The sequence below is a fragment of the Mobula birostris genome, chromosome 18 (genome assembly GCF_030028105.1).
Source record: "Mobula birostris isolate sMobBir1 chromosome 18, sMobBir1.hap1, whole genome shotgun sequence".
Lineage (NCBI taxonomy): Eukaryota > Metazoa > Chordata > Chondrichthyes > Myliobatiformes > Myliobatidae > Mobula > Mobula birostris.
In genome coordinates, this window is record NC_092387.1 from 19,001,153 (window position 1) to 19,027,204 (window position 26,052).

General features: G+C 42.8%; 1 protein-coding gene across 3 annotated transcripts in view; it reads left to right on the forward strand.

Moving 5' to 3' along the window:
- Window positions 1-26,052, forward strand: part of LOC140211990 (casein kinase I) — a 191,440-nt gene that overhangs the window by 52,735 nt on the left and 112,653 nt on the right. Inside the window, exon 1 of one of the 3 annotated variants that reach the window (XM_072282317.1) lies at window positions 6,515-6,635. The exons of the other annotated variants lie outside the window; for them this stretch is intronic. Within the exon in view, the coding sequence (XP_072138418.1) occupies window positions 6,626-6,635 (10 nt within the window). The 5' untranslated portion in view covers window positions 6,515-6,625. Of the gene's footprint in view, window positions 1-6,514; window positions 6,636-26,052 lie in introns of those variants that run through there. 3 annotated transcript variants of the gene reach the window in all.

The window sequence follows — 26,052 nt, forward strand, 5'->3', positions numbered from 1 at the left end:
TTTCCACTTTAAAAACTCTCCTGCACAGGTTTCCTGTCATTGTCAGGCATGATGGACGACAACCATTAGTCATTTCTGCCATGGGAAAATGTCTCTGGCTATCCACTCGATCGATACCTCATATCAGGAAGGACAGCAGAGCAGCAATGGCAGGAGTTTCTGCGAAAAATGAGGGAAGTGCAAGACATATATTCCAAATAAGAAGAAATTTTCGAATGGAAGAAGGAAACTACCATGGCTAACAAGTGAAGTCAGAGCCAAAGTGAAAGTAAAAGGGAGGACATACAAGGAAGCCAAAGCTAATGGGAAGATAGAGGATTGGGAAGCTTTTAAAAACTTGCAGAAGGAAACTAAGAAGGCCGTTAGGAAGGAAAAGATGAATTATGAAAGGAAGCTGGTGACTAATATCAAAGAAGATACTAAAAGCTTTTTTAAGTATATAAAGGGTAAAAGAGAGTTGAGGATAGATATAGGACCAATAGAAAATGACGCTGGAGATATTGTAATGAGAGACGCAGAGATGGCAGAGGAACTGAATGTGTATTTTGCATCAGTCTTCACAGTGGAAGACGTGTGCAGTATACTGGACATACAAAAGTATCAGGGAAGTGTCAGTGTGTGCAGTGAAAATTATGGCTGAGAACGTGCTCAGGAAGCTTAATGGACTGAGGGTGGATAAGTTTCCTGGACCTGATGGAATACACCCTCGGGTTCTGAAGGAAGTAGCTGGAGAAATTGCGGAGGCATTAACAATGATCTTTCAAGAATTGATAGATTCTGGCATTGTACCAGATGATTGGAAAATTGCAAATGTTACTCCGCTATTTAAGAAGGGTGGGAGGCAGCAGAAAGGTAACTATAGACCTGTTAGCCTGACATCAGTGGTTGGGAAGTTGTTAGAATTGATTGTTAGAGATGAAATTATGGAGTACCTGGAGGCACATGACAAGATAGGCCAAAGCCTTCATGGTTTCCTGACAAACCTATTGCAATTTTTTGAGGAAATTGCAAGCAGGATAGACAAAGGAGATGCAGTAGAGATGGTGTACTTGGATTTTCAGAAAGTCTTTGACAAGATGTCGAACATGAGGCTGCTTAGCAAGATAAGAGCCCATGGAATTACAGGGCAGTTACTAGCGTGTGTGGAGCATTGGCTGATTGGCAGAAAACAGTGGGAATAAAGGAATCTTATTCTGGTTGGCTACTGGTTACCACAGCGGTCAGTGTTGGGACTGCTGCTTTTTACAATGTATGTCAATGATTTGGACTATGGGATTAATGGATTTGTGGCTAAATTTGCTGATGATACAAAGATAGGTGGAGCAGTGGGTAGTATTGAGGAAACAGAGAGACTTAGTTTAGGGGAATGGGCAAAGAAGTGGCAAACGAAATACAATGTTGGCAAGTGTATGGTCATGCACTTTGGTGGAAGAAATAAACGGGCAGGCGATTAGTTAGATGGAGAGAGAATTCAAAATGCAGAGATGCAAAGGGACTTTGGAGTCCTTGTGCTGGATACCCTAAAGGTTAACCTCTAGGTTGAGTCGGTGGTGAAGAAGGCAAATGCAATGTTGGCATTCATTTCTAGAGGTATAGAATATAAGAGCAGGGATGTGATGTTGAGGATCTATAAGGCACTCGTGAGACCACACTTGGAGTATCATGTGCTGTTTTGGGCTCCTTATTTTAGAAAGGATATACTGACGCTGGAGAGGGTTCCGAGAAGATCCACAAGAATGATTCCAGGAATGAAAGGGTTTCTGTTTGAGGAATGTCTGGCAGCTCCTGGGCTGTATTCCCTGGAGTTCAGGAGAATGAGGAGGGATCTCATAGAAACATTCTGAACGTTAAAAGGCCTGAACGGATTAGATATGACAAAGCTATTTCCCATGGTAGGGGAGTCGAGGACAAGAGGGCACAACTTCAGGATCGAAGCATGTCCATTTAGAACAGAGATGAGGAGAAATTGCTTTAGTCAGAGGGTGGTAAGTCTGTGGAATTTGTTGCCACGAGCGGCTGTGGAGGTCAAGTCATTGGGCATTTGAGGCAGAGATAGATAGGTTCTTGATTAGCCAGGGCATCAAGGGCTATGGGGAAAAGGAACGGGAGTGGGGATGACTGGAAGAATTGGATCAACCCATGATTGAATGGCGAAGCATACTTGATGGGCCAAATGGCCTACTTCTGCTGCTATATCTTATGGTCTTGTATCATTTTCTCCACCTCTCTTCCTCTGCTCTAAAGAGAAAAGCCCTAACTCGCTCAACCTATCTTCATAAGAAAAGCTCTCTAATTCAGGCAGCATCCTGGTAAATCTCCTCTTCACCTCCTGTAAAGCTTTCACATCCTTCTGATTATGAGGTGACCAGAACTGAACAAAATATTCTAATTGTGGTCTAAACAAGGTTTTGTATAACTGCAACATCACATTGTGACTCTTAACTAGATGGTTTGACTGAAGGAAACTAATACACCATACACCACCCTTAACAGTCCTATCAATTTGTGTGACAACTTTGAGGGATCTATGAACTTGGACCCAAGTTTCTCCACGTTACTAAGAATCCTGCCATTAACCCTGTATTTTGTCCTGGTTCTGGCTGATATTTAAATTAAATATCCAAAAACAGTATACAGTAAAAGCCTGCTGCCTGACAGTTCAGAAGTTCTGATATTTGAGTGTTTGGCTCACCAGCTTCAAGATATTTTGCTTATGTTGGAAATCTTGAGCAACACACACTCAGAATCCTGGAGGAACTCAGCAAGTCTCCTGAGACCTCCTGAGTTCCTCCACCATTTCGTGTGTATGGCTCACTGGGTAACATTTTCTATTCTCCTTTCCAACTCAAGGAGACACTGATCCCTGCACTCCCTTCTGAGTTGCCAGAGTGTGTTGGAGGTATTAATGGATAGGAATAATATCCAGTAATCTGGAAAACATTGGTTCAGTGTTGCACCTTGACAGCACAGTGTATAACAGTTTCCATCATTTCTATCATTTACCCGTTGATTGAGAGTGGAGTGATCAGGCGGGGAGGTCAAGTGAAGCCTTCAGTAACATCCGGAGGTGAAAATATTTTAATCTAACAAAACAAAGAAAAAATAATTTTGATGTAGTGTAACCTGGCCAAAGATTGTGTACAAAGTTAATTATCACCCCATAAATGTGGTATCTGAAACTTTCGTACATTGGGTGAGTTAAACTTCAAAGTGCTTATTATTATCATCCAGTCTTGGTGCTTTGTTCTTGGTATAGGATTAATGTTGGTGAGGCTACGGTACCCATTCCTGAGTGTCTTGAGAATTGCTCCTGGAACTGCAGGGGTGTCTCCCAATGGTGTTGAGCAGGTATTTTCATTGTGACAGAAGTATATGCTGTGGTGAGGGTGCTGTCTATGTGAAGGAAACTCTAAGCTAATAAGTAATCAAGGGGATGGGAAGTGTCTGTGCACGTGGAGTTGCTATTTTATAGGCATTAGGAGGAGGAAGGTTGAGAGGTGATGTAATAGGTATCATCAGACGTTTTAGCTACATAGGGTAGATATGCAAAGAATACTGAGTTGAAAACTAAAAGATTCAAATATAAAGTAGTTACTGGTAAATCATATACAGAAAGTGGAATGAACTCCATAAGCAGCAATTGAGCTGATGATTTTTCATGTCTGGGCAGCTAGAAAAGAGGTACTTGAAGGTTATGGTGACAGTGAGATAGGAGGAGACTTGTGTGGAGTATAAATACCAGCTGAGCACTGTTGACCCTGTAATATAAGTGTTAATATTTTGTTTGCCTGTGCAATTTTTGTCCATATTCTCTCTTGCTCTACTGCAGATGGAAGCTCCAAGGGCACTGATTATCAAAGAGTGCTTATTTTTATGTGAACTTGATTATGTGGGGGCTTGTTGGATGCAGAGATGGAGATGACACAGTTTATCGAGGCTGTTTGAGAACAAAGAGGAAGCTTCCCGGTTGTTTTTTTCACCCACAACTCTGTCCTTCCCTTAAACTCACCTCCAATCTTAAGGTACAGGAAGAGGTTGTAGCACCATCAACGTGGGCAAGGAGCTGAACAGTGTACGAGTGATGGAAGTAAATGAATGGGGCATATAGTGTATGAATCTGTGCTGTGAGTGGTTCACAATGACCTGGCTGTGACATAAACCTAACAATGGATCAGAAGAAGACTGGGTTTGATAGAAGAAGACTGGGTTTGATAAAAGAAGGGCAAAAGTATTTGTGGAGGCTTGAGGCAATAATCAAATGGAGGCTGGAGAAACATGAGAAATATGAAACCTGAAAGAATTTGGCATAAAAGACTCCAGTTATATATATTTTTTCCTTATGACTTGTTTCTTTTTCAGTTTCAATGTCCTTTGCTGTACCGTGCCTCTTCTTTAAAAACCTAAAACTTCAGGGGGAAAAAAAGTCATGGTAAAATACAGAAAACAGAATGTAAAGTCAAAGTAACAAACACAAAATGCTGAGGGAGCTCAACAGGTCAGGCAGCATCGATGGAGGGGAATGAGAAGTCGATGTTTGGGGCTGAGACCCTTCATCTGGACTGGAAAGGAAGGGGAAGATGTCAGAGTAAGAAGATATGGGGAGAGGAAGGAGTACAAGCCAGAAGGTGATGGGTGAAGCCAGGTGAGGGGGAAAGTAAGTGGGTGGGGGAGGAGGGATGAAGTGAGAAGCTGAGAGGTAATAGGTGGAAAAGGCAAAGGGCTGAAGAAGAAGGAATCTAATAGAGAGTGCACCATGGGAGAAAGGGAAAGAGGAGGGGTACCAGAGGGAAGTTATAGACAGGTGAGGAGAAGAGAACGGGTTAGAGAGGGGTAATGGGGAATGGAAAAGAAGAGAACAGGAAGTGGGGAGAAATTACCCGAAGTCGGAGAGATCGAAGTTCATGCCATCAAATTGGAGGCTACCCAGACGGAATGAGATGTTGCTCCTCCAACCTGAGAGTGGCTCATCGTAGCAGTAGAGGAGGCTGTGGGCTGACCTGTCAGAATGGGAATGAGGAATGGAATTAAAATGGTCGGCCACAAGAAATCCTTCCTGTGAGGACAGAGGGGTGCTCAACAAAGCTATATCAGGTCTCACTGATACAGAGGAAGCCTCTTCAGGAACACTGTATATGGTAGATGACCCTGACAGACGTAAATGGGGAGTGATGCCTTACCTGGAAGGACTGTTTGGGGCCCTGAATAGTGGTGAGAGCAGGTGTAGTACTTGTTTAAGGTAGTACATTTTGACTATAGGGTCCTAGCATTTGTAAAGTGGAGGTCGAATATAGAATACAACAGTCTAGAGTTGTGGAGAGATACAGAATAGAAACGAGCCTTTTGTCCAACTGACCGTCACACAGACTGTCAGCCACCCATGTACAACAATCCTGTATTAATCACATTTTTAAAAAAAAACTTCCCATATTCTCCCCTCCAGTTCTCCCCCAGGTAAGATTCTACCACCTATCTACCTACTTGGGGCAATTTACAGAAGGCAATTAACCTACCAAGGTAGAGGAAACCTATCTAGTTAGAGACACCGACCACAACAACTCCACGCAGCCAGCATTCATTCACTGAAAGAGTGATGACTCAAAAATGCAAGATTATTGAACGAAAAGTTTAAAGATAAAGATTAGCTTTGTCATATGTACAGGTATCCCCCACTTTGCGAAAGTTTGCTTTACGCCACTTCGCTTTTACGAAAGACCTACGTTAGTACCTGTTTTCGCTAACCAAAAGAAATCCGAAGAGGATTTTTGCTTTTATGAAAAAAGGCGAAAAGCAAAAATAGCGTTCAGCGTTTGTTTTGCAGCAAACCGTTATAGAAGCAGCACGCACCCCGAGTAGCGGGACTGGCGAAAAGCGAAAATACCGTTCAGCGTTTGGTTTGCAGCAAGCCGTTATAGAGGCAGTGCGCATCGGGAGTGGCGTCGCCAAGCTTCTTCCCTGGGAACTACACGCAGTATCAAGCCGCCATAGCTTTGAACTGCGTGAGATTTTCGCTACGATTGACAGTGCTGCAATGATTGCAGAAAAGTATGACTTTAATTTTGAAAGGGCACATAGGTTTAGGGCAGGTTTGCAAGGTGTTTTGAGTGCTTACAAAGAACTGTGTGATAGAAAAATGTGTGAACCTTCCAGTGTGTTCGCTGTCTTCCTGATTCTGGTAGGTGAAAGTACATTGCACATACATTATTTGTACTTTATATAGGCTGTGTATGTATCATATAATTCCTGCTTTTACTATATGTTAGCATTATTTTAGGTTTTTTGTGTTATTTGGTATGATTTGGTAGGTTATTTTTTGGGTCTGGGAACGCTAAAAAATGTTTCCCATATAAATTAATGGTAATTGCTTCTTCACTTTATGCCATTTTGGTTTACGAAAGGTTTTATAGGAACGCTCTACTTTCGGATAGCAGGGGAAACCTGTACTTCAAAACATACTGTGAATGCATCGTTTGCGTCAATGACCAACAGCTCTGGATGTGCTGGACAAGTATTGCCGTACTTCCCACATGCAACATGGCATGCCCACAACGTACTAACATGTACTCCTTTGGAATGCGGGAGGAAACCCGGCAAAGTGACGGGAAGACACAAACAAATTGCTGGAGTCATGGGGAGAGGTAGCATAGCAGTTAATGTGACACTTTTATAGTTCAGGGTGTTCTGGAATTCTGAGTTCAATTCTAGCACCGTCTGTAAGGTGGTTGTCCATGGCCTTATGAGTTTCCTCCTATAGGCCAAAAGATATGCTAGTTGGTCGGTTAATTGGTCATTGTAAATTATCCTGTGATTAGGCTGGTGTTGCTGGGCAGTGTGGCTTGTGGGGCCGGAGGGATTTATTCTGTGCTCTATCTTTAAATAAGATAAATCATTCAAGCACCTTACAGATACCGGCAGTTAACACTGGTAAGAGCTGAGGCTGAAGCCTTACTTCACTACAGAAGCCAGTAAGGTCATTGGATTAAAATCTGCAGCGTTAACCTTCAGACATGGCCTAGCAAGCTCTTTAGTTGGATGGGCAATAAATTGTGCCCTCATCAGTAACTCTGTGATCTAGAAAATAAAAAAAAATCTTCCTCCCTGCTCCCTTCCCCCTGTTTTGTCCTGCTATTGTCAAGTGGTAGCAGATGTAGTATTATGTGGGCTGTGGGGGTGTGATGAGCTGCAAGTTTTATTCACACATATGTGATTGAATTGCAGTAAAATGGCACATCTTTTGCTACATGGGGAGTGTGCTGATTTACAGGGTTGCCATATAATGTGTTATATTTATTTATATCTTGAGTTATATTTTATTTGCCCTCTTCCTTAATCATTGACATGTTATAAATTAAATGCTGCCAGCATTAATTGTGGCTATCACCTCTCCATTAAGCGAGTGCTTACTGCGAGGGACAGTGTCAAGTGCTTTGTACAAGGCAGAACCTCCTGGTTGAAAACCTTTGCAATCTTTGAAGTACTACAAGCTTGACTCAGACTGTACTTAAAGAGGCAACATCAGGCATACACAGTAGCCTTTGTTATGCTGTTGTAGCTGCTCATTTCAAAGTTCAAAGTATAAACGTAAATATATTATCAAAGTTACATATATGTCACCATATACAACCCTGAGCTTTAGAGCTACACTATGAAAACCAACCCTACTTGGCAATAGTTTTTTTTGCTTATTTATGGAGATCTACAGATAAGCCTGAATGGAAAAGAACATTTAAAAAAAATCAATAAGTATATACCACTTGTCTGTTTTAATGGGCATCATATCAGCTATAAAATATACATTATTGGCAACACTCACAATATGCTGGAGGAACTCAGCAGGTCCGGCAGCATCCGTGGACACGATCAGTCGACGTTTCGGGCTGGAACCCTTCGTCAGGACTGTAGGGGGAAAGGGCAGAGGCCCTATAAAGAAGGTGGGGGGAGGGTGGGAAGGAGAAGGCTGGTAGGTTCCAGGTGAAAAACCAGTAAGGGGAAAGATAAAGGGGTGGGGGAAGGGAGGCAGGGAGGTGATAGGCAGGAAAGGTGAAGAAAGAATAAGGGAAAACACAACGGGTAGTAGAAGGAGGCAGAACCATGAGAGAGGTGATAGGCAGCTGGGGGAGGGGGCAGAGTGACATCGGGATAGAGGAAGGGAGGGGGAGGGAATTACCGGAAGTTGGAGAATTCTATGTTCATACCAAGGGGCTGGAGATTACCTAGATGGTATATGAGGTGTTGCTCCTCCAACCTGAGTTTAGCCTCATCATGGCAGTAGAGGAGGCCATGTATGGACATATCTGAATAGGAGTGGGAAGCAGAGTTGAAGTGGGTGGCTACTGGGAGATCCTGTCTGTTTTGGTGGACGGAGCGGAGGTGCTTGACGAAGCGGTCCCCCAATCTGCGTTGGGTTTCACCGATGTAGAGGCCGCAGCAGGAGCACCGGATGCAATGGATGACCCCAACAGACTCACAAGTGGAGTGTTGCCTCACTTGGAAGGACTGTTTGGGGCCCTGAATGGTGGCAAGAGAGGAGGTGTAGGGACAGGTGTAGCACTTGCGCTTACAGGGATAAGTGCCAGGTGGGAGATCCTTGGGGAGGGACATGTGGACCAGGGAGTCGCGGAGGGACCGATCCCTGCGGAAGGTGGAGAGGGAAGGATGTGCTTAGTGGTGGGGTCCTGTTGAAGGTGACGGACGATGTCCATACATGGCCTCCTCTACTGCCATAATGAGGCTAAACTCAGGGTGGAGGAGCAACACCTCATATACCGTCTAGGTAGTCTCCAGCCCCTTGGTATAAACATAGAATTCTCCAACTTCTGGTAATTCCCTCCCCCTATCCCTATGTCACTCTGCCCCCTCCCCCAGCTGCCTATCATCTCCCTCATGGTTCCGCCTCCTTCCACTACCCATTGTGTTTTCCCTATTCCTTCTTCACTTTTCCTGCCTGTCCCCTCCCCCACCCCTTTATCTTTCCCCTTACTGGTTTTTCACATGGAACCTACCAGCCTTCTCCTTCCCACCCTCCCCCCACCTTCTTTATAGGGCCTCTGCCCCTTCCCTCTACAGTCCTGATGAAGGGTTCCGGCCCGAAACGTCAACTGATCGTTTCCACGGATGCTGCCCAACCTGCTGAGTTCCTCCAGCGTGTTGTGAGTGTTGCTTTGACCCCAGCATCTGCAGATTATTTTCTGTATACAGTATTGGCATCTGGATGAAGGGTTGACCTGAAACATCAACTGAAGGGTCCTGAAGAAGGATCTCGGCCTGAAGTATTAGCTACTTACTCTTTTCTGTAGATGCTGCCTGGCCTGCTGAGTTCCTCCAGCATTTTGTGTGTGCTGCTTGGATTTCCAGCAACTACATATTTTTTCTTGTTTGTGCTGAAACATCATCTGTCCATTTTCCTGCACAGATGTTGCTTGGCCGACTGAGTTCCTCCAGCACCTTCTTTGTTACTCTAGAATCCAGCAAATGCAGACTCTCTTCTCTCTGTCTACTGCTGTTAAAGCCATTGTCTTGTGTGTGGGGTTGGGGGTGTATCTTTGTGTCATGCAACCTGCAGTTAAATTGGCCAATATAGAAAATGTCCAAAAATTTATGCCACTGAGGAAAACATGACCAAAGAAGAGACACCAAAAAGATAACATTGTAAGGAGATTTTTACCATTTGGCTGTAATTGCTTAACTGCCTCCCTTGTTACTTTGAGAAGGTGTATTAGGGCCAGAGGGGCAAACAATATTATGTACTTTTTGCCAAATAAATTGCAACAGTCATCTAAGAATCACAAAAGGTTGGTTCGCAGGTGCAGCAGACTATTAAAAAGGCAAATGTGATGTTGCTAGAGGGATTGAATTTAAGAGCAGAGAGATCATGCAACTGTACAGGGTACTGGTGAGGCTGCACCTACAGCCCTCTGTGCAGTTCTGGTCTCCTTACTTGGGGAAGGAGATACTGGCTTTGAAGGCAGTTCAAGGGAGGTTCACCAGGTTGATTCCAGAGGTGAGAGGGTTAGACTATGAGGAGGGATTAAGTTGCCTGGGATTCAGAAGAATGAGAGGAGATCTTATAGAAACATATAAAATTATGAAAGGGACAGATAAGGTAGAGGCAGGAAAGTTGTTTCCACTGATAGATGAGACTAGAACTAGGGGACATAGCTTCAAGATTGGCAGTTTTAAGACAGGATTTAGGTTGGAGATGAGGAAGAACTGCTTTTCCCAAAGGGTGGTGAATCTGTGGAATTCTCTGCCCAATGAAGCAGTGGAGGCTACCTCAGTAAATATATTTAAGACAAGGTTGGATAGATTTTTGCATAGTAGGGGAATTAAGAGTGATGGGGAAAAGGCAGATGGGTGAAGATGAGTCCATGGCCAGATCAGATATGATTTTATTGAATGGCAGAGCAGGCTCGACGGGCCAGATGGCCTACTCCTGCATCTATTTCTTGTGTTCTTATGTAAGTATAGTCATTGTTTTGGATTTTAAGGTTGGTTAACATAGTTGCCACATACGTAGTGATTTAAATAATTGCAGGTATCATTGCATGTAATCACTGCAATAACCAACACAATGAATCAGCTAGAGTACTGGGTGCATTGTGGTATATCAAGTAAATGTAAAGCTCCAGTAACACAAGAATTTCTGGCAGTGTGGTTAGAGGATGGATTGTTTTTATAGCATTACAGCTGCAAAATCTGTTCACTTTTAAGTTCAAAAATCAGATCTTCATTCCTTTCTTCCTTATACTTACCTGTTTTCCTGTTTTGAAGGTTTCAGTGCTCTTTGCTTTAATCCTTGCAGTAAAGGCTTACACCTTTATGCTATACAAATTTTTCCTTCTACATCTTGCATTGTCGAATGTCTCACAACAGCTGAAACTTGAGGAATAGTTAAAACTTTTCTCCAACGTGAAGGTCTTTTCATACACTGCTTGTTTAATATGTGCCTGAGTCTTACAAACTGCAGGCTGCCCCTTTACATTCTGATGGTTTAAAATATTCTTTCTCAGTGCCAGAACTCCAAAATAAATACCTGCTGTTATGTACCAGAGCTACTATCACACTGCAGAATCTCAATCACAGTCATTGGCTGCCAACAGCAACAATGATGAATGCGACTATGAACAAACTCTATCGTGGTTTCCACCATGTAGTGTAGAATATCCATTTTAAGAAGTTCAAAGTAAATTTTATTATCTGAGTGTATATATGTCGCTACATACATTCCTGAGATTCTTTTTCCTGTGAGCAAATCTATAGAAAGTAACTGTAAACTGGATCAATGAGTAGAGCATAGAAGTCAACAAAACTGTGCAAGTGCAAATATAAATTGTAATAAATAACGAGAGCTTGAAATAGCAAGATAGAGTCCTTAAAGTGGGATCATTTGTTGTGGGAACATCTCAGTTAATGAGTATAGTTATCCTCTTTTGTTCAAGAGCCTGATGGTTGAGGGGTAGTAACTGTGCTTGAACCTGGTGGTGCGAGTCCTGAGGCTCTTGTACCTCTACCTGATGGCAGCAGTAAGAAAGGAGCATGGCCTGGATGGTGAGGATCTTTAATAGATGGTGCTTTCGTATGACAGTGTTTCATATAGATGTGCTCAATGGTTGGGAGGGCTTTACCATTGATGTACTGGCCCAAGTAAGTACAGGTGCTGTCGTGCTTTCTTTGCAGTACATTTATGTGATGTGTCCTGGACAGACCCTTTGAGATGGTAGTGCCCAGGAATTTAAAGTTACTGACCCTCTTCTCCTCTGATTTTGCCGGTCTGTACTGACTGGGGTCTACAAGTGAGGAAATCAAGAATCCAATTGCACAAGGTGGTATTGAGGCCCAGATCTTGGAGCTTATGAGGGCATGATAAGTATTCAATTTTTTAAGCTGCTTAAAAATCCATTTTTGCCAAATATATAAATAAAAGTGTATGAAAGTTCAGTCACACTTTTAAGCAAGAATGGATGATATTTTGAGTGCAATCTAAACCTTTTTGACCAGGTTCGAAGGCCATTCAGGAACCTGGATGCATTCCTGGCATTGTATTTCTCTCTCTCTCTCTGACCTGTGATCCTTAAAGGCCTTGCCAACTAAAACAAAATCTCAGGTTTGAAATTTTTGATATGTCTCTTTTGTCAACAGCTTTTTAAGACAGGATTCCAATTTCATTACTCTAGCCGATGGCCTACTGGTTCATGGATGTTTTTCAGAGCATTCCTAATCTACATATTAATACACACTGACCTAGCAAGTCATTCCATGAAAACCCATCACTGCTCTAAGGGCAATCATGTCTTGGCTGTAAACACTGACTCAACTCCCTATTCTATCAGTTAATTTTTGAAATAAAATTGTACATAGGAGCATTTTATTGTATGCTGTCTTGTGTGGTATATGCATATGCAATTTTTACTGAATTGACATTTGGCTTATTGAAATGGTGTCAGAGTTGGTTATGCAGACACTAGCTTAATGAACTGAGTGACTGCAAAAATCACTTCTATAAGGCTGCACCCTTTGTGGGAGCTTCTGCCTTGCTGTGCTGTTGGATTTGGGGATACGTAGGTTCTGCAGCTGTTTAGTCACAGGGTAGAAGGCTGCCCTGGGTGAAGCAGAGGATATAGTGCTGGTGAAAGGAGGAAGGGATTAATTTGATTCAAAGCGTGCTCAGTCAGGGATACTAATGGACGAAAAATGTGGAGGCCAACTCGTGTGCACAAGTTCAAGGTAAATTCAAGAACTGAGTGATGTAATTGACAATTGGAAGTTGCAGAAAACAGGGAATTGCTTCATTTACTGACATTGTCTAATTTAGAGTGAAATGGACAGAAATGGATAAATGGGCAGCTGTGATGTAATATTAATCAGGAAATGCTGCTTGTACCATTGTATCAAGGGAAATAAATAATTGCCGCTTTTGTTTCTTTGTAGCAAGTTTAATGTATTGAAAATCAGGATGAAGTTAATTATCTTTGACGTACGCTGTGAAGTTTGTTTTGTGACAGCAGTACAGTGCAAGACATAGAAATTACTATCAGTTTAAAAAGTAAAAGGAAAGGTACGTCGCATCTGGAGTTTCTCAGGTTAGCAGATGATTTCCCTCTACACCTCTCTGACGTAGTGGGGGAACCGCGAACGAGGCAAGTTACAGCAGTGGTTTGCCATTGCCTTCTGCCGGGTGAGTTTCCAAAGAGATCACCAGCTCGTAACCCAGCACGGATGGAGAGCGTGCAGGGGAGCCGGCTGGATTCGAACTCGGGACCTTTCGTCCTGAAGTCCGACACTGATGCCACTACGCCATCCGCCGGGTCGCTTCAAAAGTAAATGGTGCAAAATATGAATGTTGAGTAGTGTCTGTTCAGAAATCAGATGCTGGAGGGGAAGAAGCTTTTCCTAAATCATTGAGTGTGGGTCTTCAGGCTCCTCTATCACTTCAGTAATATGAAGAGGAATGGTGAGGGTTTTGATGATTAAGGCACCGCTTCTTGACGCGACCTTTAATGGTGGGGAGGGTTGTGCCCTTGGTGGAGCTGGCTAAGTCTATAAATCTGTAGTCTTTTACGATCTTGTTCCTTGGATCCTCCATGCGTCTATATTGGTGACATACCAAATCTCCTCACAGTCCGAATGAAATAGAACTGCTGGCATGCTGCCTTTGCGATTAAATTAATATGTTGTATCCATGATGCCGAGGACTTGAAGCTGTTTCCACCACTGGCCCCGCAATAAGGACTGGTGGGTGTTCTCCTGACTTCCCCTTCCTGAAGTCCACAGTCAATTCCTTGAGCTTGCTGATATTGAGTGAGAGGTTATTGTTGTGACACTCAACCAGACGATTGTCTTACCCCTTTATGGCTCAGCACCATTTGAGGTTCTCCTAACAACAGAAGTTCAATAGGTTGAATAGGTACATTTAATGTCAGAGAAATGTATACAATACACATCTTAAGATTCTTTTTCTTTGCAAACATCCATGAAAGCAGAGGAGTGCCCCAAAGAATGAATGACAGTTAAACATTAGAACCCCAAAGCTCGCCCCCCCCAGCTCCCCCTCCCATGCACAAGCAGCAGCAAGGCAACGACCCCTCCCCTCCCACCAGCAAAAAAGCATTGGCGCCCTCCACCAAGCACTTAAGCGTGCAGCAAAGCATCAATAAAGACACAGACTTGCAGTACCCCAAAGACTAATCATTCACCCGGTAATTCGACATACCACAGGTTCTCGTTTGTTCTCTGTCTCTGTCTCTGTCTCTGTCTCTGTCTCTGTCTCTGTCTCTCTGTCTCTGTCTCTCGCGCTCTCTCTCTCTCCCCCCCACCTCCCTCCTCCTAATAAGGGGGAGAAAGGTGTCCTCGTTTCACAGCGAGAGGGGAGACATAACAAACAACTCACTGATTTGTGATGATAAAAGTCTCTTGTGTTGCTTCTTCTGATCTCTGTGCCCTGAGAGTTGGCCCTAGTGCTCAGGTCTCTGAACACAGCCCATGGCAACTAACCTGCTGCGCCCGATGTTCCGTGTTCTCCTGTGATGCCTCAGTCAAGGGCACTGGCCTTGAAGCAGTTCATCTCCAGAGCCATGAAAATCCGGCACCCTGAAGGCACACTAATCTTCCAGGCCACATCCTTGGGATATCAAAAAGCGGCCGGTTTTGAGGCCGTGAGAGCGTGTCCTATTCCTCAAAAGAACCAAGGTCAAGAGTGCAACTCCAGGTCAGGGTCTTCCCAAAGAACCTTAAAAAGGAAAGAAAAAGTGACAACAGTGGTGTCATTGACAAATTTATATATGGTGTTTAACCATAATTTATTTTAATTCCCCTTCAATTTCTCTATGCTTAAAAAAAAAGATGATGCAGCAATTTTTAAGACACCAGTGAACCTGTACCCAGATACTTTCTGAATGTTTTTGGAGCATCAGTTAACAACTCTTGCCAGCCAACAACCATTAATTGTGAAATAAAGAAAGGAAGCAACAAAAAAAAACTTTGTACCAGGTAAGTATTTAGACAAATTCAGTGAGTGGAGGGTGGTGACATGCTTCTGTTTGATTTTGGCTACAGCTCTGTAGTCTCTAGCTTTGATTGATAGCGTGATGACCTAATCGCCATCTTTCTGTCTTGAACACCTTTTGCCACTATTACCATCCACTGTAAAATTGACTCATTCTGCTCTCTTTGGATACTTATGCATGTAATTTATGTTGTCTTTTCTATAGTAAGTTGTGGACTTTAAAGATGAAAGATTGGCTTTATTTGTCACATGTATATCGAAACATACAGTGAAATGCGTTGTGCTTGGAGCAGACCACAAGGGTTGCCATGCTTCCTGTGCCAACATAACTTGCCCATAATTTACTCACCCTAAAGGCTGATTTATGCTTGTGCGTCAAATGTACGCTGTACTCTACGCCGAACCCTACGTCGTAGCCTAACGCGCATCTCTCCCAAAATGTAACTACGCGTCACAGCAACGCAGACTGAAACAACTGTGATTGGTCCACTTGGTAGCATCGCATTTCCTCCTATGCTGCAATAGCTTGCCATTGGGCGACTGAAGGGCAGGGAAGGAACTCTAGCTGCAATGCTTTCCATAAAGCTTTACAGACCTCCGAAATTATGGAGGACCCTGTGCTTGATGCCAGTTTGTAGCTAGCTGCTACAGCCTCTTGACTTTCACCTGAAGCTAAAACTCGAATGGTGATTGCCAGTCTCTGAGTATACTGTGCGTACACTGATGCGAAATAAGTGGTTGGAGACAATGAACCAAATTGTCAAATCTACTTGCCGACATCCGAAAATATTTGAAATGCATTTCCTCATCCATGTCTCTCAGTGGCCGGACAAGCACAGAAAATTCACCCTCCTTCAGTTTCAGTTGCCATTGTTTGAAGTTTGAGTTTCTTCATGTTGAGCTTCAACACGAAGAAGCTCAACACAGTGGCATAGAAACCCCACCGCCAAATAGCGTTTTGGCAGTGAATTGCAGAGCAATGCAGACACACCAAAGCACAAGTATAAATGCTCACAACGGTGTAGCTGACTTGCGTAGGCTACGGCGTAAGCTGGTACGCACAAGTATAAATCAGCCTTTACTGTACATCTTTGTAATGCGGGAGGAAGCCAGACCACCTGGTAAAAACCCACATGGTCACTGGGAGAGCATACAAACTCCTTACAGACGGCAGTGGGAATTGAACCTCAGTAACTGCCACTGTAATAGCGTTATGGTAACCGCGACACTACTGCGCCGACCCCTAGTCTTGCCAGCCAAAGGCAGGGCACCTATTCTGATGTAAAGAATGGAAGAAGACCCCTGTGCAGTCTGTGTAATATGCAGAATATCAAGTACAGCAGTTTAATGTTCAACTTGTTCGAGTGCCTCTGATATCGCAGCATTTGCTCCATAATTCATTGAAGCAGCAGCTTACATTACGCCACTCTGTGTTGAGCTTGATAAGCAGTGTCCGAATCTGAAGCAAGATACTACTGAGCAAAAGCTTATTATCCAGATCAAAGTACGTTCATGCTCCTGGTGTTATTGATATTTGCACTAAAATACCAACTTCATCCTCACAATTACAAGCCACTTAAGTCTGTGATCCAGAGGTGAATGGGTGATATACTAATTTGCTGCAACCTTTCATTTTCTGTGTAGTGTATTGAATGAGAACTGTTATGAAATTGTGCCCGAGCTTGTGATGCCTTGCATGCAGAGCAGTATAAAAATCGTGAATTATTTTCTTCTGGTTGACAAAGGAGAAAATACAATGAAGAGCTCCTCTCTTTCATATTGATTAAAGTTGCTGTAACTTTCATATGCATTGATTGCCCAGTAGTTACTGCCATTGTTTATCAGCCTTTGACTTTTGTCAAGTGTTCACACTCTACACTTCTAGCAGGGATCTCTGGAAGGATTTTTTTTCACTCAATCAATTGTATCAAGGCTTGACAGATGAACCAGTAGAATTTTTATGTTCAATATCTTGTATCAATTCCAATTACAAGATGGCAAAATATAGGCGAACACATTTGACAATGCATTGAGGCGTGATCAGAGTGTATGTGGTTGGTTAGATGAGGTATTGAATTAAAGCCCTTCCTGTCTTGTTGGGTGATTGAAAAATGATAACATGATCATTTTTAAAGGTCTGCCCTGATACGGTGGCTAGTATTTTCTCATTGACCAACATTACTAAGGCACCGTCTTTGGTCATTATCACATTCTTTTTTACGTGGCACCATGCTGAGTCCTAATTGGCTACAACCATCCTTCCACTACAGTTAGTTACATCTCCAGAGTACTCGAGGGCATCCAGAAACATTGAAAAAAGCAACAAAAATTCCAGATTTTGTTGTCTGCAATGAAATGGAGTGTTTGAATTTTTGTTGCCTTGAAAATAGCAGGTACTGATTCAAGAGATTCTACAGATGCTTAAGACCTTGAGTAATACATACAAAAATGCTGGAGAAACTCAGCAAGTCAGGCAGCATTTATGGAAGGAAATGTACAAGTTTCTGGCTTCCACACCTTCATTATAAATTGTCCTGTGATTAAGCTAGGATCAAATCTGGGGATTGCTGGGCACTGTGGCTTGAAGGGCTGGAAGGGCCTATTCTGTGCTGTACCTCAACAAGTAAAAGATCAGTCATAATGGAATGGCAGAGCGGACTGGTTGGGCTCAAGACAGATTGGAGAGTTTGTCTACTGAGGCCGTAGGGGTGGAACTGAGGAGTAAGAAAGAGGGGACTATGTTAATGGGATTATATTATGGATCACCCACTAGTCAGTAGAAGAGCAAATTCAGCTGTATTCATGTCCTTCTACAGATGCACAGTAGAGAGCATGCTAACATGCTGCATCACTGCATGGTACAGAAACTATACTGCAAAGGACAGAAAGGCTCTACAACAGGTAGTCAAAACTGCCCAATGCATCACCTCCCTTCAAGGACGTATATCCAGAAAGGTGCTGGAAAAGGGCCCGTATCATCATGAAGGATCCATCCACCCTGCTCATGGACGTTTTATCCCATACTCATCAGAAAGGCTATGTAGCATCTGTACCAGGACCTCCAGGCTCAAAAGCAGTCATTTTCTCCAAGCAGTAAAGCTGAATAACAACTCTATCCACTAAACCCCTCCCCAACACCCCACATCACCAGTACTTTTTCATTTTCTGTCAGTCACCTTATGTACAGACACTCATACGTCACTTTATGTACATACAATCAACCTATGTATATAAGCTATCTTATGTATTTATATTGTGTTTTTTATAATTATGTTCTTTATCTTATTATGTTTCCTTTTGTGCTGTACCAGCTCTGGAGTAGCAAGTACTTTGTCCTGTATACTTGTGTACTGGAAATGACATTAAACAATCATGAATCTTGAAATTTGTAGAGAGATCACAGTTGCAAGAAACATTGATGGTATCTGTTAGTCTTGTGAGACCGTGGATCTGCACCTGGAAAGTCTTGCTTCAGTCTGTGTTGGTAGAGCAGTGGCTGTAGAGGCCCACATGGGAGTGACAGTCTCGGCTGCAGTGACTGCAGTTGAAGGCACTGTCCTCCAGTGTTGTCTTGGTGCTGTTTTTTCAGTGAGTGTGCTTTTCTTCAGCAGCAAGCCTCAGCTTCTCTTCTCCTCTTTTTAGACCTCTGCGTAGCTCCAGCCTCCAGTGAGAGCGATCGCTTGTAATGTCCTCCCACCTCTCGACGTTCATGTTCAGTGACTTCATGTCTCTCTTGCAGACAGCTTTGAAATGAAGATGGGGCCGCCCTTGTGCTCTCTTGACGGAAGTCAGTTCCCCGTACAGCAGGTCTGACATGCGGTGTACATGGCCCATCCAGCGGAGACGGCGTTGTTGGAGTAGGGTGAAGAGGCTGGGTATCTGGGCGTGGGCCAGGACCTCATTGTTGGTGACTGGATCAATCCACTTGATGTCCAGGATGCATCTCAGGCTGCTAAGGTGGAAGGCGTTGAGACGCCGCTCTTGTCTGGAGTAGAGGCTCCAAGTCTGGCTGCCATAAAGCAGTGTGCTGAGGACGCAGGCCCAGTAGACTGCAACCTTGGTGTGTGTCGTCAGCTTTCTGTTCTCCCAGACTCTCTTTGTCAGCCTGGAGAATGCTGAGGGTGCTTGTCCAATCAGTCTGTTGATCTCGAGGTCTAGGGAGAGACTATCCATGATGGTGGAGCCAAGGTATGTAAACTCGTGAACTACCTCCAGCTCTAGGTTGTTGATGGTAATGGCAGGGGATTACTCAACGCCTTGGCCCAACACGTTGGTCGTCTTCAGGCTGATGGTCAAGCTGAAGTCCTGGCAGGCTCTTGAGAAGCTGTCCATGAGGCGTTGTAGTTGCCCTTCAGAGTGTGTTGCCAATGCCGCGTTGTCTGCAAACAACATGTCCCTGATGAGTACTTCATGACCTTGGTTTTTGCCCTCAGCTGAGACAGACTGAACAGCCTCTCTCTGATCTGGTGTGGAGGAAGACACCATCTGTTGATGTTCCAAAGACATGCTTCAGCATGACTGCGAAGAAGATGCTGAACAGAGTGGGGGCAAGCACACAGCCCTGCTTAACACCGCTGCGGATGTTGAAGGCCTCCGAAGAAAAACCGTCAAACTGAACGACGCCCTTCATGTCTGTGTGGAATGTCTGAACTCTCCTGAGGAGCCTCGGGGGACAACCAATCCTGGCAAGGATTTTGAACAGGCCATCTCTGCTCACGAAGTCGAAGGCCTTCGTGAGGTCAATGAAAGCAATGTAGAGTGGTTGTCTTTGCTCTCTGCATTTCTCTTGTAGCTGTCGAAGGGAGAAGATCATGTCGATTGTGGAGCATTCTGACCTGAAACTGCACTGAGACTCGGGATATACCCTTTCAGCTATTTTCTGCAGTCTGTTCAGGACCACGCGGGTGAAGGCCTTCACAATGATGCTCAGCAAGGAGATTCCCCTGTAGTTGTTACAGTCACTTCTGTCCCCTTAGTTCTTATATATGGTGACAATGTTGCAGTCTCTCATGTCTGGTGGCACTGCTCCCTCTATCCAGCACTGGCACAGTAGTTCATGCAGGTGGTTTAGCAGGACGCCCTTTGTGCATTTGATGGCCTCTGGTGGAATGCCATCCAATCCTGGTGCCTTCCCAGTGGGCAGACTGTCGATGACTTTATTCAGCCCTTCGGCAGTCGGCAATGCATCAAGTTCCTCCATGACAGGCAGGCATTCCACAGTGTCTAGCGTGCTGTCCGAGATGCTGTTTTCTCTGGAGAAGAGTTCAGAGTAAAGCCTGATTTATACTTCTGCGTCAATGCGTTGCCGCAAAGCCGACGCAGAAACCTACGCGAGAGCCTGTGTTGCTGTGACACGCACCTCTCCCAAAATGTAACCGCGTGTTGCGGCAACATAGACCATTAGAACTGTGATTGGTCCGCTTGGTAGCATCGTATTTCATCCTACGCTGCAATAGCTTCCCATTGGGCGACTGAAGGGCAGGGAAGGAACTCTGGCTGCAATGCTTTCCATAAGGCTTTACAGACCTCCGAAATTATGGAGGGCACATTTCACTTTTACAAAAAAAGACGCTCTCTTCTTGTTTACTCCGAGAAAGATTACCATGACCGTGAACACGAGGAAGTCTGCAAATGCTGGAATTTCAAGCAACACCGATAAAAATTGCTGGTGAACACAGCAGGCCAGGCAGCATCTGTAGGAAAAGGTACAGTCGACGTTTTGGGCTGAGACCCTTCGTCAGGACTAACTGAAAGAGCTAGTAAGAGATTTGCCTTTCAAAGAGATCACAGTTTCAAGAGACATAAAGTTGTGATAATAGGTGATATTTAGCTTTTCACATATTGACTGGGACTCCAATACTGTAAAGAGGCTGGATGGCATAGTTTGTCAAATCTGTTCAAGAAAGTTTCCTTAATCATTATATAGAGGTCTCGCCTAGAGAGGATGCATTACTGGATATCCTATTAGAGAATGAGCAAGCGGGTGACTGAAGTTTGTGTAGGGGAACACTTTACATCTAGTGATCATAATGCCATTAGTTTTAAGTTAATTATGAAGAAGAATATGTCTGGTCCTCGGGTTGAGATAGATCCTAAATTGGAGAAAGGCTGATTTTGATGGTATCAGAAAGGACCTGGCAAAGTAGATTGGGACAGGTTATTTTCTGGCGAAGATGTACTTGGTAGGTGGGAGGCCTTCAAAAGTGAACATTTGAGAGGATGGAGTTTGTATGTTCCTGTCAGAATAAAATGCAAGGAGAACAGGTTTAGGGGATCTTGGCTTTTGAACTTGTTGGAAAAAAATTCGCATGAAATCTTGGCTAGAGTTTGCCAGAAGGCATGTGGGAGACTCTGAAGTCAGCAGAAAGAAGATGTAACAAAAATTGAGCTTTTTTAGCCATCAGACTAAATGCTATGTTTGACGCGAGCCAAACACTACACATCAAAAACAAACTATCCCTCCCATGAAGCACGGTAGTGTCTGCATCATGCTGTCAGGATGCTTCACGGCCACAGGCCCTGGAAGGCTTGTGAAGGTAGAGGATAAAATGAATGCAGCAAAATACAGGGAAATCCGGAGGAAAACCTGATGCAGTCTGCAAGAGACCTGCGACTTGAGAGAAGATTTATTTTCCAACAAAACAATGACCCCAAGCATAAAGCAAAACTACACAGGACTGCCTCAAATACAACAAAGTTAATGTCCTGGGGAAGCCAAGTCAGAGTCCAGACCTTGATCCAATTGAGAATTTATGGCTGTACTTGAAAAGGGCTGTTCACTCATGATCCCTATGCAATCTGACAGAGCTTGAGCAGTTTTGTAAAGAAGAATGGGGAAAAATTGCAGTCTCTAGATGTGCAAAGCTGATAGAGACTCAAGGCTGTAATTGCTGCCGAAGGTGCATCTACTAAATACAATGCATCTACTAATGCAATTGATTATTTTGTGTTTAATAATTGTAATAAATTTAGCCCAGTTGTAGAAATTTGTTTTCACTTTGACATGAAAGAGTCTTTTCTGTTGATCAGTGTCAAGAAAGCCAAATTAAATCCATTGTGATTCAATGGTGTAAAACAATAGAACATATAAATTTCCAAGGGGAGTGAATACTTTTTATAGGCACTGTATATCTTTCCTGTAGGTGGATAACCAGAACTGCGCACAATATTCCAAATTAGGCCTCAACAACGTCTGATACAACTTCAATTTAACATCCCAAGTCTTCTACTCAGTACTTTAATTTTTGAAAGCCAATGTACCAAAAGTTCTCTTTCCAACTCTGTCTACCTGTGATGCCACTTTCAAGGAACTACGGATTTACATTTCCAGGTCCCTCTGTAGAATAGCTGGGATGTTGTGCTGGACAAGGATATTTGGACTCTGCCACAGGATATAGATAAGTTGAGTGAGTGGCTGGAAACTTGGCAAATGGAGTCTAATGTGGGAAAGCATGAGGTCTTGCATCTTGATAAGAGGAATCAAAAGGTAGATTATCTAAATGGAAGAGATTGCAAATGTGTGGGGTACAGAAGGATCCCAGTGCTGTTGTACATAAAACACAGCAGGTTACCGTGCAGCTGTAGCAAGTACTTGAGAAGGCAGATGGCATATTGGCATTTATTACAAAGGGCATGGAGTTTAGTGATAGACAGCAAGAGTCCATGGCACTGGTGAGGCCACACCAAGAGTACTGTGCAATTTTAGTCACCCTATTTAAGAAACAATATACTGTAATTGAAGGCTGTATTGAAGAGATTGCATCAGTTAATTATTCTGGTGAGAGAGTTGGCCTGTATATGAAGGTGGCTGTATAGGAAGTTAGAGCTGTATTATTTTGAGTTTAAAAGAATGAAGGCTGTTTTTATTGAAATATAGAATAATATTGCCAGTTGCTCTTTCAAATTTCAAATAATACAGGGTAGATATTGAGATGCTTCTATTAGTGAGGGCGTCAGCAGACACATATGGCATAAAACTAAAGAACAACTTTTCTGGGGGCAGTTAATCTCTGGAATTATCTATCCCACAGGTTGTAGAGGCTGAATCAGTCCAGGGTATTTGAAGAAGGGGTAGATAAATGTTTGAAAGATTAGAGAATTAAGGGTGGTGTGGTACTGGCACAGAAGAGAGAGTCATGATCATATTGAACGGTGGGCCAGGCTCGAAGGGTTAGCTGACCTAGTCTTACTGCAATGTTTTTTGATATTCTTTGGTACAAGATCTGATTTGATGTTCATTAGGTGCTTGACGACTGGATGACAACTTGTCGAAGATGCATTGAAAATCTTCGCTGTTGTTTATCCAGATAATTTAAACCAATTGTAATATGGCACTGAGTTGCCACATCTATATAACATCTGAGTTTGTACATCTGTTCCTCTAAGTACCAAGCATGCATTTTAATATATTAGTTGTGATGGCTGAACAAATGTTTTGTGTTGTAGCTGCCAGTCTGTGAGGTGTATTATCATTTATAAAAGAATTTGTTAATCCTAAATATTAGGGGTTAGTCAGGAGTAATGGAATTATGTGGATAGCCTGAATTATTCAGAAGTGAGAGCCAGTCTTCAAAACCTGTTGGAATGCAAATGACAAGCAGTAATGTTTTTAAATTAAAAAGGCAGCTATGTAAACAAACAGTCCTGTCTACAAAGCACAGGCTACTGGCTGACAGCAGGAGACTGGCTGCTTAAAAATATGGTTTGTAAACTGACGTGGTCTCACATTCATCAGCAAAATGTAAGACAATGGAATATGTTAATCAATGTACTAAAAGCCAGACATCAGATGCCTGCGGTTGAATTACTTTAGCATCAGTGTGACTGAGATCAGTAGGCAGTGCTTGTATCAAAATCATTTGGCATCTTGGCTTCTGATTGGGTGTAGATAATGGTTGTTACACAACAGAAAAAAAGCACCAGGCAATACTTTATACTTTATTGTCGCCAAACAATTGATACTAGAGCGTACAATCATCACAGCGATATTTGATTCTGCTCTTCGTGCTCCCTGGAGTACAAGTCGATAGTAGATATTAAAAATTTAAATTATAAATCATAAATAGAAAAATAGAAAAGGGAAAGTAAGGTAGTGCAAAAAAAACCGGGAGGCAGGTCTGGATATTGGAGCTAATAGCTAATAACTTAGCTATATTGTGTGGAAGTGGAATGAATATGATGTGCAGGTACTTTGTAACATTGACATATAATACCAGAGGTTCACAATGGTAATCTCTCTCAATTTTAGTTCCTGATCCTTAGGTTGCCAAATGGAGGGCAGCTGTTGAAGAATTGCGCATTTCCAAGGGCAAATGGTTACCCTCTCCCTTAGATTTTTTAAAACTCATTCCAGCTGAAGTGGCCAACATCCTCAAAATATTCATCAATAGTAATGGCATTGAGAAAGATGATTTAGAGAAGCTACACAAAAATTGTTACTAGTTTCAGTAAAAAGGCATATTTTAGATGTCTATCAATAGGCATGATCGCTGCATGTTGTGAGAATAGTTTGAATTTTTGGATAAATTCTGCTCTGTGGTATGCTTGTGGCTTCTGCATTGAATTTTTGGTGTTAGCTGCTAAGGTTTTGTGTGGAGATCCGTTGCCACCTTTGGTGGAATAAGGGGAAAAGAACTACTGCTTGAAGCAGGATAGCTTTGATCTCTCACTCAAGGGTTTCAAATTTATTCAGTTTTTTGGATTTGGGAATTACAGGCAAGGCTCTTCCAAATTATACTTGAGGTAGTAATGAACCACCACCTTGAACTGCTGTAGTCATCCACAGAAAGTATTTCCACAATATTATGGTTAGATATTCAAAAGTCAAAGTAAAATTTATTGTTGCCATACACCTACTTACAGGCATTTATAGGAAAATAGAGGCAAGAATTGTAAAAAAAAATAAATCCTTGGAAGTGAACCTGTAGGTCAGAGTTTGGAATCATTTCCAGTATTTAGACCCAGTGATGGTGCCAGTCAAAATGCTGTATGATTTAGAGGAGAGCAGTGGTGTTCCTCATGAATATATCCCCTTGGTAGTGGGGATTATAGGTTTAAGAGGTGGTGTTGGAACAACCTAACCAAGTAACTACAGTTTATTTTGTAGATAGTGCACACTGGACAATGTTCCCTCTAATTTTTAGTAGTCAGTGTGCCCAAAAATCTTACATTGTGCACATTTTTTTCCTGTGACAAAAGTATGTGCGCACTGAATGCACACATGGCACAGTTTATGTAGATTTACAAAATATTTGACATAAAACTGCACAGAATAACAACAAAATAACATACATATTTAAGTCACTCAGTTATTTTTTCTCTCTCCTGTCTTTGGCATTTACCCATTCTTTGTAAACTCGATCTAGACTAATAGAATTGTTTTAGGTAACTAACCTTTTGTGCACACATTAATTTTCTTTGTGCGCTGGTTGAAAAACATGTGCGCATGCGCGCAGCTTAGAGGGAACATAGGCTACAGCATGTACTGGTGATGGGGTGAGTTAATATTTAGGGTGTTGGATGGGCATTGGTCAATCAAGTTACTTTGCCCTGAATGCTGTTGTGTTTCAGAGTTGTTAGAGTCTTATTCATCCAGGCAAATGGATAATATTCCATCAGACCCCTGACTTTTAATTTCTAGATACTGGGTGAGTCATTCTCAGCAGTGTTTTATGGTTGATGTTCTTAAAGTTATTTTGGATAGAAAACGCAACACCAACACAAAAAAGGTGACATGGAGGTAAAGGATTGAATACAGAGCAATGGACCAATGCCATTAAGCAAGGGGTCCATGAACCCAGGTCGGGAACCCCTGCTCTACACTGAAATATCAGACACTCACAAATGAAGGGACATATAGGGGCCAAGGTTCCTGTCCAACCAGTTTCTTCAAAGATTCATTTATTATCAAAGCGTGTATCCGTATACAACAATGAAATTTGTCTTCTCCAGATAGCCAAGGAAACAAAGAAAGAACATGAAAGTTGTTCAGAGAGAAACTTCAAACCCACCCCTCTCTGCACAAAAAAGAACAGCATCCTGATCATCAACCCCCC